Raw genomic sequence first — 13,708 nt, forward strand, 5'->3', positions numbered from 1 at the left:
TTTCAGCTTCTCTGTCAAAGGTTTCGGTCTCCAAACTGGATGGAGGAGCTCACAAACCCAAGGCAGAGCTGCCTACCAAAGATGGTAACAAATCCAAACATCCAACACGCTTTCGGTCTGACTCACGGAACTCCACAATCGCACACGCTGCTGACCCCTGCAGACACAGCTCGGCCGTGCAGTGCCCGCGCCCCGCACACACACGCACGGCCCCGCAGTCCGGTCTCGCAGCCCTAGGAGTGGGGCAGAGAGACAGACGTACTATGGTACACAGCCCCGTGGAGTGCTGCACGTGGAGCTCTGGGGACCTCAGCACGGGAAGGACATGGGCCTGCTGTAGCGAGTCCAGAGCAGGGCCACAAAGATGCTCAGAGGGCTGGAGCACCTCTCCTGTGGAAACAGGCTGAGAGAGTTGGGATTGTTCAGCCTGGAGCAGGCTCCGGGGAGACCTTATAGCAGCCTCCGACTGCCTAAAGGGGGCCTGTAAGAAACATGATAATAGACTTTTTAGCAAGGCCTGTACTGATAGGACAAGGGGTTATGGTTTCAAACTAAAAAGAGGGTAGATCTAGACTAGATATAAGAAATTTTTTACAAGGAGGGTGGTGAAACACTGGCACAGGTTGGCCAGAGAGGTAGTAGGGGTCCCATCCAAGTAAACATTCAAAGTCAGGATGGATGGGCTCTGAGCAATCTGATCTAGTTGAAGGTGTCCCTGCTCCTCCTGCTTATTGCAGGGGGGTTGGACCTTTAAAGATCCTTCCAACCCAAACCATTCTATGATTCTATGGCTCAAGTATGCACCTCAACGCACAACACACACAGAAATCACTCAGCACCCACATAATCCCCGCTCACAGCCACGAAGTACCCTCCTGGGATGGCCCCTGAGCACAGTGAGAACCATCTCCCAGCCGTGGTCCTTACACCCACAGCAGCTCCCACAGCAGAGCAAAGACACTGAAAATCAACAGAACAATGCAGCCCCCTGGGTACACCCAGGAAAACACCACTTCAAAAAAACAACTGCACACACAGAACCAGGCACACCACACATGCATCAGTCTGGAAATGTGGGAACACAGCATGAATGCACAGATCCATGCACAAGCGCACGCATCCATCCAGAGACAGAAACTCTCTGTAAGAAACACCAACTGGCAAGTGCCGAAATATGCCTGTGCGTACCCAAGAAGCACACAGCACACAGGTACCCGCAGGATGGGGCGGGGAGGACCAGTGCACAGGCCAGTGCACAGACACACAGACACATACAGGCTGGAGCACAGACTGGCGTCCAAGCACACACAGACACACACACAGACCAGAGCACAGGCACTCGCACACAGGTACACAGAAACCAGGGCACAGGCACACACATATCTGTGTACAGGCACAGAAAGACACACACACAGACTGGTGTACCGGCATACACAGACCTGGCGCACAGACACACACGGACCGGGGCACGGGCACACACAGACACACACAACACACACAGACACACACAGACACACAGACACACACACACACAGACAGACACACACACACACACGGACACGGACACGGACACGGACACGCGCCCACCACAGCGCGCTCACACACGCGGGCACGCGCGATCGCGAGGGGCGGGGACAGGGGGCGGAGGCACGGGAGGAGGAAAAGGAAGAGGAGGAGAAGGAAGAGGAAGGAGAAGAGGCGGGATATTCCGGAACTTCCCGGCGGCCCGGGCAGGTCTCTCGGCTGCTGCGGCGGGCCTTGGCCGGCGGCCCGGCCCGGCCCGGCCCGGCCGTCAGGTAAGCGCGGGCCCCGCGGAGCCGCAGGGTCACACACGCGGTCGCGCCAGGGGCACACGCACAGTGACCTCCGCGACACGCACACCCGGGAACATGGACACAGCAGGGCGCCGTCACACCTCTGGCACCTGCAGCCAGACACGTCCTGCCGGCACGGGAACCCCGTGGGGTGCTACCGCAGGAAGCACGGCTGCTCCTGCAGTGCCCAGGATGCCCGTAGCTGCCCGCTCATCAGAGCTCCCTTCCAGCGGAGTCAGCCGTCCGTGCCAACACATGGGCTGCGTAACAAAGCAAAACACACGTATCTGCCATGTTACACGAAGATAAATCCTTCTGTACAAAGGGTAATTTGTTTTCAGACAGGTAAGACTGTATTTACTGGATTTAAATAGCAACAGGAAATGAAGGATAATAAAGGCAAAACCATGTATTTAGCAGAGCAAGATTACCATTTCTTTAAAATAATCTGCTGTTCCATTGCTGTGATCGTGATACTTAGTTTTAGAAGTCAGTAGCTGATAAAGGCAAGCCAGGCTCTTCTGAGTGGAAGATAAATGTAATTATATTATTTTATAATGCAGCAGCAATGCCCAGAGTACAAAGTATGCAGTGCATGATCCAGAACTGGTTTATGAAACCATCTTAAAAATAAGGATGTCTTGGCTTTTATGTAGATGCACAAAGATAGTTGTGTGTTGGCAGTGAGTGTTTAGTTGTAGGGCTGTTGTCACAGCCAAAAAAAAAAAAGCTGTTTTCACAGAGGTCATGTTTCTGGTCTGGAATTGGCAGAGGCAGAGCCCAGGGCAGGAAGGTACAGTAGCTCTGTCAGTTGTTTTCAGACTCTGCTGTGGATATCCTGTTATTTCTCTTCTGTGCCCTGTGGCTAGCTTGAGTTTGGGATCCTGCTTTAGCGCACAGCTGTATCTTACTACCCTGTTCATGAACTGATCTGGCACCACCATCAAGCAGTTTATATAGACTTTGCCCTTTCTGCTAAGATATAAAGTCCATTCCAGGCTCCAAACTATCTCCCTTTTCAGACTAAGTTTATTCACAGGAAGGTCAGTTTACTTGTCCCACTGCTTGGAATTATAAATAGCTCCTTATCCTTGCTGATGGTTTGCACCTTTTCCATGTACATGTATGCACATGGATACATGTTTACACAATGTCATATATGTAGATATATATATATGTGTATGCACATATATACATTTACACAGTGGAGTCACATTCCTTCCCTGGCAAAAGAGGTCACACTCTTGCCAACTCCTCTGGTATGACGTGTTTGGTTTCCTGTATCATCTTTGGCTTTTCCTGTACTTGCTCCCTTTTAAACATAAAATACTAAAACTGCAGATAGTACTCACAATTTGCTCTTTATATCTGATGTTTTTTGCAGCTGTTAGAAAATGACCAATTTCTGAAGTTTTGAATAAAATGGAATAAATGCTCAGCTGCACCACAATTGCCAGGGGTATTCCACGAACCAGGGAAGAAGGGGGGAAAAAATACGATGGAACAAATGTTTCAAAGATCAGTTTCAATAGTCTTCGAGCACTGATATATTTTGAAGCTTGTTTTGAAAGTTTATAGCTTCATGATTACTGTGCCAGGATAGATGCCTGTAACAGTTTATTTAAATTTTAATTTGCAATTGTGGATCTTGGACATATGAACCTTGTTCTTCATTGCCAGCCTCTGTATTGCAGGCAAGTCATAGTTCTGTCTCTTTTTGTCTTTTTTTCTCCACAAGCTTTTTTTATCATTCAAGAAGAAGAAAAATGTGTTTTTATTAGCTGGTTCTGGTGAAATAGGTACATGCTTTCTGTCTGTAAGATATATAAATAATTTTTATAACTGGAAAAAGTCAGCTCACTATCAATAGGAATGTGCCACCCTAAATTTAATGTTTGTGAAAAAAAAGGGAAAGTCATAAATACTTTAAATGTCTGATAAAACAGGTTTAAAATGATCCTTGTGGGTCTCTCCCAACTCAGCAGATTCTGTAAAATTCAGGCACTGTTTTCACTTTTGAAACATGACTGAATCAGTAGAACTCGAGCTTAAAAGACGGTAAGGAAACTTTTTTCCTAATTTTTTTTAAGGTTACTGAAATAATATTAGTGCTTAATCCATGTAAAACCAAGTAACTACCTGGATTACTTTCACAAAATGACATTTGGAAAACTGGGAAAAATACACAATTTGGGGTCAGTGCTATGAGAAGCAAGGTGCATGCTAGCTATGGAAGAGTTTTTAACCCTGGGATAAACCATGCTCTCAAGTATAGTAGTGGTTACTTTCTAATGTTTTAATGCCAAGGTGAAGGTTTTGCATGGCAGTCTTAATCTGTATGGTCAAAGCTTTGAAATTCCAAAACCTTACAAAACACAGAAGAGTCAGACTGTAGATGTTGGACGTTGCACAAATTGCAACTTTATTCAGTGTTTGATTAGAGCGGTCTGGAATTAGTGTGGCTTAAATGAAAAACTTCCCAAAGAAAAGTATCAACCAGGAAAAAAGTTCTGGTGTTCAGATACTTTATGAAAAAATGTGGACTGAAAATATGAAAAGTGTGACGCGCCTTTTTATTTGAGAGCAAAATCTCCCTCTTAACCATTGGCTAATCTCTCCGTACGCAAACAAGGTGTTTAAGAGTAGATACTCCTGTGAGGAGAAAGGAACTAGAAGTACTGGATGCTTTTAAAGGAGTTCAGGCTCAGATTTTAAGATACTGAAGATAACATCAACTCCTCATAAATTTTGCTCCTTAGTCAGACTTTCTCTCTGGGTTAAATCCCTCTGTATGGTAACACCATGCATCTTTTTAAAAGAGTAGTTTCAAGGACTAGGGTTTACTGAACTGGAGTCAAGTCTTCCTAATATAACTAGAAGAATGTGACTGTTTGGGGTAACTTGTTTTTACTTCTTCCTCAGAATGACTGCCTTGTGCACGATGAAACACTTATGTCAAGCAACCAGAAATGAGAACAGATACGCAAAAAGGTTCTTTGGTACTCTTCTGACGCAGACACCACAAAAGTGGTTCTTTTTTCCCTTCTGGACAGTGGTACCTGACCCTAGAAAGTCAACTGTGTTTGCACTTACTCAGCCATTTTGTACAGCTGAAAAATCTCAGACAGAACCAAAAAGGAATACAGCATTTGGAAGTGTTGGGCGAAGAATTCCCTATCGTATTTTGCATGTAATCAACCAGGATGGAGAGAGCTTAGGAAATATGCATCGAGCAGATGCACTCAAACTTATGGATCAACATAACCTGAAACTAGTTCTGCTTAAAGAGAATGTAGAGCCTCCAGTGTACAGATTAATGACTGGGCAGCAGATCCATGAAGAACAGCTTAGACGTGCAGAGAAGAAAAAAGCAAGTCCAAAACCAGGTATGTACATTGTACACACTACAACACTGAGCACTCTGAAAAATGCTGCATTAAAAATGGTTCCAGCAGATTAAATCCTCTTACTTGTATTTGTGTAAATCCAAAGCAATGTCACTGCAGTCCACGCTATTAAGGATTTGCAGTGGTGAAAATAAAATTTTGGATTAGTCTTCCACAAAAAAGCCTTCTATTGCCTTCTCGGGATTTACTATTTTGGCATCTGCTGACTTTTTAGAAAAATATTTTTATTTAAGTGAATATAACTAAACTCTGGTTCTGTGAGAGCCAATGAATTTCTGTTCTTTTACTAAGGCATAGTGACAGGCTCTTTTTACAAACTGAGTACCAGATACACCAATATAATAACATAATTTGTCACCAGTAGTCATGAAACACTCTCTTCCTCATTTGCTGCTAGGAAGACAAAGTCTGGAGCCCTTTCTTGGACAGAATAAGAGAAAACTTTATCAATATTGAACACTTTTGAGGTTTCTTTTTCTTAAGACAGCCTGCTCCAGCAGGTTCACAGACTGAGTTTGGCAAAGAGATTTTACAAAAGGCACGTGACCTTGTGTCCTCTCTTCTTATCCTCAGGCTAACAAAGACATCTATGCTTTGGGTAGAGTTCTGATTATAACAGAGAGCACTATTGTGGTAACGAGTGGCTCTGTTCAAGAAACTACAAAAAGATGATTCAAATGGTAACTACTTTAGATGAACTTTAAGGAGGAAGAGACCGCAAAATGTTCAGATATATTACAAGGCATCTTCATGCTTTCAGTTGAATATTGCACTTCAGCATTCAATGAAATGGGCTCAAGATGAAGAGCTCTTTCAAGTCAAAGCTTTTACCTTCAGCTGTGCTGTGTGCAGAATGTAGGAGTTTGCACACTAAGACTTTAATTCCAGATCCAATGCTCACCTATTTGTTAGACCTACAATGCGAACGGTATGAACAAGACTGTAATTAAAAATACCTTAAGTTTTCTGACCCTAAAGAGATTTCCCTGTGTGCCTCACACATACACTCAGTCTCCCAGTTATGGCAGAGTGTGAGAATATCAAGTAGCCACCTAGAGTGGTGCATGTTGAGACAATGAGATCGGGATGTTTTGAGAAAGCAGGATGGGAGGAGGGAGTTAAGCAGACAAAGCATCATGAGGTGTTAAAAGAGCAACTGATACAGGTTCGTCAAATATTCAGCCAACACAGTTTCAGTTCTGTTTTAAACAGGAGTGGTTCAGAAGGAGCTATCCTTTTCTTCAGCTATTGCCAAAAATGACTTGGAGATCAAGACTAAACAGATAGCACAGTGGATTGACAAGAAATACCATGTTAAAGTTACCATCCGGCAAGCAAAAGGTAGCAATGCGGACATGGTGAGTGAACTCCTGAAAATTGGACCAATCAGTTTCATTAAATAGCTGTAGTTGTATTAACCTGCCCTATTCGGTACCGCCACAATTTTTTGTATCTCATGTACTGCTGAAGTACGTAAAGGTCTAGGTCCTGTGCAAGTAATGGCTGCCCACCTTAAGCTGCTTCTGTACAAACACTGCAGTTCTAGAAAAGTAGTCCCACAGAGCCGGTTCAAGGACCATGCTTTATTAAGAATGCAGTTACAATACTGGCTTTGACAGCACAATCTAAGCAGTCTATGCAGCACCACCTTATTAACTGGGCTGGTCAAATTTTCCCATCTATGCCTTAAGCCAGCTCACTCACTTTTAACAGTGAGGTTTGAAAAAGTTCTGCTGTATTTTATCTGGATTATTTCAATAATGCAACTGTTCTTCTACAGATACAAGTGTGCAACTGTGGCTAAGGTTAGTTGTCCACTGTGGCATGAAAAACTATTGGAATGGTGTTCCAAGACTAGCAAAGTGAACATCTATAAAGATGTTAGGGAGCTGGTGGCAACTTACTAGTATAATTGCAGGGCCTTGAGACTTCATTGTCATTTGCACAAATGGCTTTTTTATAAATTCCATGTAAGATTTTTTTACTCCCCCTTGTAATGTCTGTAGTGAATTAGGTTTCCTTGATGGTTGTCTCAACTGAGTTGGGGGAAATTGTGTTATCACTTCGTCCAAAAGGAATAAAACTTTTTATAAGAAGTTAAATCCACAGGGAGAGGGTAACAGGAGGAACTGATTATGGGAGGGAACAGAACACTTCATGACACAGTCTAGATTTACATTGTCCTTAAATTTAAAAGTTTAATTAGGAGCTTAGGAGTTCACTGTGTTACATGAATGCACTGTTATCACTCAGTTCAATACAACCAGGTTCTGCTAACCTTAAGAACAATACTGCTTCTCAAGAGGAAAGCCTCATAATAACGTGTCTGAATCTAGTGGAATAGGAGGATGGGGGGGGAGCCAGATGCAGACCACTCTCGTGGACACCCTTAAAGAGCAAAACAAGATGAGTTAGGAGTTCAGCTTGAAGGCTAGGAGATGGCTTAATCCCTCCTGTGTGACCTTCCTAAACCTGCTTATGAGTAAAGAACAAACAGTTAGGAAAGGACAAGCTGAACTGCTCAAACTAGGACTACCAAATAGGTTGTTTCAGCTAACAGCTAAACCATAACCATTACACAACAGCTGGAAATATTTTTCTGCCCGTATTTGTGCATTGATTTAGTCCTATTTTTCTCTTCCTTTTTAGTCCATGCTTTTTGATCAAATTTTGGAAACTGTGTCTGAGAAAGCCACTTATCTTTCCAAGCCAAAAGTTACTAGAGAAGGAGTGAGTGCCTGTATTTTGAGACACATGTCTGACAAAGAGTTGAAAGCACACCAGAAGATGGGAAACCAGAAAAACAGTACAGTAAAGAAAGACGAAAATGAAAATGTGAAGTCAAATGAGTTGCATCAGTGACTTTATGAAGCAGTGTAAACAATACTAATTTATTAAAAAATAAAATAAAAATATTAACTTGATAAAAGTTATTGTTAAGCTTTGCATTGGTCATTCCATGAAGAATGTTGTCTCAGTTAACCTTTACTGCAGAGTCAGAATTTCAACAGTTGGTATTTCATTTTCCACAAGCTTGTTCATTGTCTTGCTTTCTGTCACAACTGCATCCTTTCTTGGCTGTGCTTTAGGAGGAATGTAGCCACTCAGACGTGAGGCTAAGCTCCTCTTAGGACGGGAACGCTTGGCCTGGCAGAAATAAATCCAGAATTAGTAAACTTTACGTATCTATGGAACAAAGACTACTAATGTGGGGGGGAAAGAAGAAATCAATGAGTAGGCTACCACTGTAGTAGTTAAAAGAGCTTCAGAAATTAAGAATCTCACAAATTAACTGGATAGTTAACCTGTTTTTCTGCTTCAAGTCACATTCTAAAACACATAACATTTACCCTCCTCTGCAATGACATGGTATGGTTGAGAAGACTTTCTCAAGAGTATAACTTACTTTCAAGTTCAGCTTTCTCTTTTCAGGATCATGTACAACAGCGTGCCTTGCTAGGCTCTGCTATAGTTACAAAGAGCAGGGGAAAAAAAAGAGTTAGGTTTATAATTTCAGATTATGTGATTCAGATAAAAACAGTTTAAAAAGTACATACTTTCATTGCAAACACTCTTCCACAGCCTGGATAATCACAAGAGAATGGTTTTTTCTCCTCATGAAAAGAGAGGATATGGCTTTGAAGGTTAAATAAAGTTGTGTAAGTTCTTCCACATCCTTCTCTTGGGCATCGGCAGACTTCCCTCTCCACAGCATGTGTTTTTTGATGCTGCTTGAGGTAATCTTTCCGTTTGAAAGTTTTGTGACACTCACTGCAAACTATTGGCTCTGAGTGGGAGAGAGAAAAAGGCAGAGTATAAACAGTTTCTTACAGAAGCTCAGAATCAAATCCTAGTAGTTCTCCAGAATAATGCTAAAATCCACATGAAATGCAAGGAACTCAGAGACTGGAAGAGGATAATGTAGTATGAATTATCCAGATCCTAAATCCTGCATTAAACAATTTCTTCTTAACTGGATCATAAAGCAAAGTCAGTATACAAAACAGCATTTTCATCAAAGATCTAGCCAGAGTAACAACCAGTTTACCGACAAAGTGTTAAGACAAGTTTGTACACAATGACAAGTTGATGAAATGAGTTCAGCACAGACTCCTCTTCAAGTTAGCATTTGGAGTTTACCTGTATGACTGACTTTATTGTGTTTCAGAAGCTCTGTCCAAGTTTTTGCAGTATATGAGCAATTTTCTTTCTTGCACGCATAGCCTGTTGGACAGGACAGATGTTTAAAGTCACAGAGGGTCTGGCAAACACAGTCCAGTTTTACAAGGGGGAACTCCACTTCTAGCATTTAAAAATTAAAGGCCAGTAATTCCTCTCATACTGCACAGGAATGGGACAAGACACAACAAACACAAGACATGAGAAGATCCTAACAGGTTTAAGAAAGAAACCTTGTATCACTGACTGAAGTTGTCCTGAGAGGCTGTGGAAGCCTTAGCCATGATAACATTTAAAACTACTGGACACAGCCCTCAGCAACCTGGTGTAACTGATCCTGCCTTGAGCAGGGAGCTGGACCAGATGACCTCCAGAGGTCCTTTCTGATCTAAACAATTTTGTGAAACTCTCTCTCCTTGCTTCAGTAGAGCTATTTCTTTCACTCAAATGGATGAAAATAATTAATAACATATAATATTCCTATATAAGTATTTCTATTGCATATTAAAAAAAATCTTGACCATACAGTAATATTCCAGGTCTAGAGACTCTACCATTCTATCAAGCAAACAGAAACCACAGAAAATCAACCCTATTTAAATCTCAGGACTGGAAAGGTCAAACAATTATGAACAAGAAAGGAACACACTACAAATCGCATCTTTCTATATACTCTTCCTAGTCTGTTGATTCCATTTGGGTTTTTTCTATCACTAGAAAGCTGGTTAGCTGTCAACAGTACTGAAAGAATGGACAGGAGTGTAGCAAGATTAGCTCAAACATACACAGCCATGTCATAATGATTTCACTTAAAAACCTTTCACATAGGTTCATTAATAACTAAAAATGCACATGGTTTTGCCAAGGCTCTATATGAAATTTGTGGCAGAACTGGCAATTGATCCTAAGCTCTGGAGGTCCAGGCTAGCGCCTTAACCAGTAGTCCATCTCCAAAGATGGATTATTGATAAGGAAGCACCTCAGGAGAAGAAATAACTGAAGGAATCATGAGCTCTGTTCAGTCTGCCACAAGTGCACTGAAACTGAACAATGCCTTGCAGTTGTATCCCATTTGACTATTCAAAACGGGTGTTCTTGTTTTTTCTGTCTAGATCACTAGGCCCAGAATACTTCCACATGTGTCACACATACTTGCATACTCTCTGCTGGAAGAAGCCCTTTTTCCTTTTCTGAAACGTGACTGAAGCAAGAAGAAAAAGCTATTATACCTTCATGTGTCTTCTCATGCCGCTTTAGTCGACTGGGAGTAGAAAAGCCCTTTCCACATCCTTCTTTATTACATCTAGGTATAAAATACAGTAGTTTAATTTCTTTCACTGTATCTACATATTTTTATATCTTTAAGTCAAGAACAATCAAAGTGAAGAAAATAATCCAAGTTTCCCCTTGCCTAGAGATCTGTGTATGTCCCCACCTTGTAAAAGAAAATCCTATAATATTTTTCTAACAGAGGATTCTTTAATGCTTTTGAGAGTTAGAACTATAGAGTCAAGTCTTCTACCATCCCTACACAGTAGGCTCTTCAAACATAAAAGAGAGAGAGAAAGTGGAAAGTTTAACTGGCTTGTGCAGATCCAGCAGTCAGAGCAACAGCAGAGCACTGATTATTTTTGTGTCTGTCACCCAGCCATACTCACAAACTTCACTTAAGTGGAATGAACACTCATGTTAAGTGTGTTCCACCTGTAAGAAATACAAAACTAAACTTTGCTTTCATCAGATCTATACTGATGTGTTATCTCTATGGAGTTGCAGTGCACAGCTTCTAAGACTGGTGTCCAAGTCTCTCATCTTTTTGAAGGTACTGCTCACTTCAATGTTAGCCAAGTCACTGTTTTTTACTGGGTAGCTGCATTTTTCATTACTGTGCAAGCTCTTATGCTTGATTTCAGACTTCGTGAACTAAAAGCTGGGGGGAGTTATTTTTCCTGTGAACCTGTAATAAACCATAAGAATGCTGGAGCTGCTGGAATGCCAAAGTTACAGACCACCGACTGTTGCTCAAAACAGACTACTGAGCAAAGGACTAGTACCAGAAATATACTTGCAGCCATGACTACAAATTGATTCCATTTTTTAATGCCACATTAACAAAAAGGCTAAGAAAAGGCACCTGTTTTTATCTAGTGTTTAAATGGAATTGTTGAAGTTCATTATTAAAATTATCCACCTACTTGAAGGGAGGTTCATTGGTGTGGTGACACTGATGAACTTTAAGTTGTTGATGCTTCCTGAAAGACTTGTTACAGCCTTCAAAGTTGCACTATTGAGGAAATTGTTATCATTAGAAGCCAAATAATGACAGCTCAGTTCAGGTGTTTGCTGAAATCCCAGTCACAGTCTTTGAACTTATACATGTACCACATAATAACAAGTTGAAGTATTTCACTAGATACACAAAAAGGAGCTTGTTTACCTCCACTATACAGTACAAAGGTAATTACTCACCACATATTGCTTTTGCTGATTTTGATGCTTGCGCTCAATGTGCTTCTTTAAGTTTGATTTTGTTCCAAATTTCTCATTGCATCCTTCAGCTGTGCACCTGTAGATGAACTGCATTTTTTATTACAGCTCTCAAACAGTGGTTTGTTCCCTAGGCAGATACAGAAATCATTGCACAAGAGGAACGCATGAGGAACAACTGAAACTCAAAACCCAAATATACAAGTTTGCTTTAAAGTCATGAAAAGCCAGAGGCTGTTACAATCAACAATCACATGAAACATATCAGAAGATACTTTTAATAAAACACCTAGGAATTTCTAGCTCCTAATCCATGACATGCAACTATTAAGGGCTTGATAATAGGAGATAACCTTCCTTACTCCTTTAATAATGTATTCTAGGGAAAGACCTGCCTATGCCTTTAAGCATCTATTATAGATCGCTGCCAGACAGGAGGTTTTTAGGCTAAGGAAGATCTCCATGTCCCGTGTGCACATGTTCTGGCAGTGCTCACGATACAAAAGCTAAGCATGCATGCCCTGTGCCACCCTCAGTTATAACTCCCTTTCCGTACGGACAAGTGCACTGCCGCTTAAGGAGTAAAAACTTGGGCCTTACTCAAAGGGTTTTTCCCCGGTGTGCGTGAGGAGGTGTCGGGCGCGGTGGAAGTCTCTCGTGAAGCCTTTGCCGCAGCCTTCATAATCGCAAACATACGGCCTCTGAAACACAGGGGCTCTTGAGAGGAGCTGTCCCAAGGGGGCTCGGCTGCTCCCGGGATTCCGCCGTCAGCGGGATGCCCCGGCGGCACCGGTCCCGGCCGCGGACACAGCCCCGCAGCCCCCGCGGTGTCCTGCGACTCCGAGGCGGTGAAGGGCTGCCCGGTGCCCACGGGGGGCCAATGCCGCCCGTCTGCGGGGCCCCAGCGCGGTGCCCCCACTTCGGTCACACAGCCCCCCGTCCCCAGCCGAGGGGGCTCACCTCGCCCGTGTGCCGGCAGAGGTGGGCCGACAGCCGCCAGGCCTTGTTGAAGGTGGCGTCGCAGCCGGGGAAGGAGCAGATGTACGGGCGGGCGAGGAGGGCGCTCCCGCTCCCCTTGCCAGCGTTTCCCTTCCCGGAGCTCCCGTTCCCGCCGCCGTTCCCGTTGTTCCCGCCGCCGCCCCCCTGTGCGGTGCCCGCCGCCCGCTGCCCGGCCATGCCGGAGCGCACGTGACCGCCCCAGCCGGGGGGGGGGAATGGCGCGTGCGCGGTGTGTCGGGTCTGAGGTGCCCGGAGGGACGGAGGGAGCGGAGCCGACCCCGGAGCGGAGCGAGGCACGGAGTCATCACACTGCTGCACGGAGTCACGGAAACACGGAGTCAGCTGGGTTGGAAAAGACCTCCGACATCGTTGAGTCCAGCCTGTGACCGAACACCACCATGGCAACTAGACCATGGCACTGAGTGCCACGTCCAGTCTTTCCTTAAACACCTCCAGATACGGTGACCCACCACCTCCCTGGGCAGCCCATTCCAATATCTAATCACCCTTTCTGTGAAGAATTTCTTCCTGATGTCCAACCTAAACATCCCCTGGCACAGCTTGAGACTATGTCCTCTTGTCCCATCACTAGTTACCTGGGAGAAGAAACCCACGGCCACCTGGATACCTCCTCTCAGGGAGTTGTAGAGAGTGATAAGATCATCCCTGAGCCTCCTCCAGGCTAAATAACCCCAACTCCCTCAGCCACTCCTCATAGGACTTGTGTTCCAGCCCCTTCTCCAGCCTCATTGCCCTTCTCTGGACACAGTTACGCAGAGATCCACAAGCCTAATTCTGTGTTGCTGCACATCCAACAAGTCT

The 13,708-nt window shown here is 43.7% G+C and overlaps 2 protein-coding genes across 5 annotated transcripts; one reads left to right on the top strand and one right to left on the bottom strand.

The window, feature by feature from the left end:
• The first annotated feature begins 1,685 nt into the window (after positions 1-1,685).
• On the top strand, positions 1,686-8,152 carry MTIF3 (mitochondrial translational initiation factor 3). 3 transcript variants are annotated; one of them, XM_051779063.1, is made up of 4 exons: positions 1,686-1,796; positions 4,737-5,200; positions 6,434-6,579; positions 7,871-8,152. In XM_051779063.1, the coding sequence occupies exons 2-4, from the start codon at positions 4,738-4,740 to the stop codon at positions 8,081-8,083; spliced, it is 822 nt and encodes a 273-aa protein (XP_051635023.1). In that variant the 5' UTR covers positions 1,686-1,796; position 4,737; the 3' UTR covers positions 8,084-8,152. The 3 variants fall into 3 exon arrangements, with proteins under 3 accessions (XP_051635023.1, XP_051635024.1, XP_051635022.1); XM_051779064.1 differs by having other exon boundaries at positions 1,686-1,791; XM_051779062.1 differs by lacking the exon at positions 1,686-1,796 and adding an exon at positions 1,839-2,159.
• GTF3A (general transcription factor IIIA) lies at positions 8,068-13,107 on the bottom strand. Of its 2 annotated transcripts, none has more exons than XM_051779057.1 (9): positions 12,848-13,107; positions 12,488-12,588; positions 11,870-11,966; positions 11,596-11,684; positions 10,630-10,703; positions 9,362-9,445; positions 8,779-9,008; positions 8,628-8,684; positions 8,068-8,368 (listed from the first exon to the last, which is right to left on the bottom strand). In XM_051779057.1, the coding sequence occupies exons 1-9, from the start codon at positions 13,061-13,063 to the stop codon at positions 8,207-8,209; spliced, it is 1,110 nt and encodes a 369-aa protein (XP_051635017.1). In that variant the 5' UTR covers positions 13,064-13,107; the 3' UTR covers positions 8,068-8,206. The 2 variants fall into 2 exon arrangements, with proteins under 2 accessions (XP_051635017.1, XP_051635016.1); XM_051779056.1 differs by having other exon boundaries at positions 8,628-8,687; positions 12,848-13,104.
• Between the last annotated feature and the right edge of the window lie 601 nt (positions 13,108-13,708).

Source organism: Manacus candei, unplaced genomic scaffold (genome assembly GCF_025592945.1).
Source record: "Manacus candei isolate 608988 ecotype Guabito, Panama unplaced genomic scaffold, ASM2559294v1 h1tg000014l, whole genome shotgun sequence".
NCBI lineage: Eukaryota > Metazoa > Chordata > Aves > Passeriformes > Pipridae > Manacus > Manacus candei.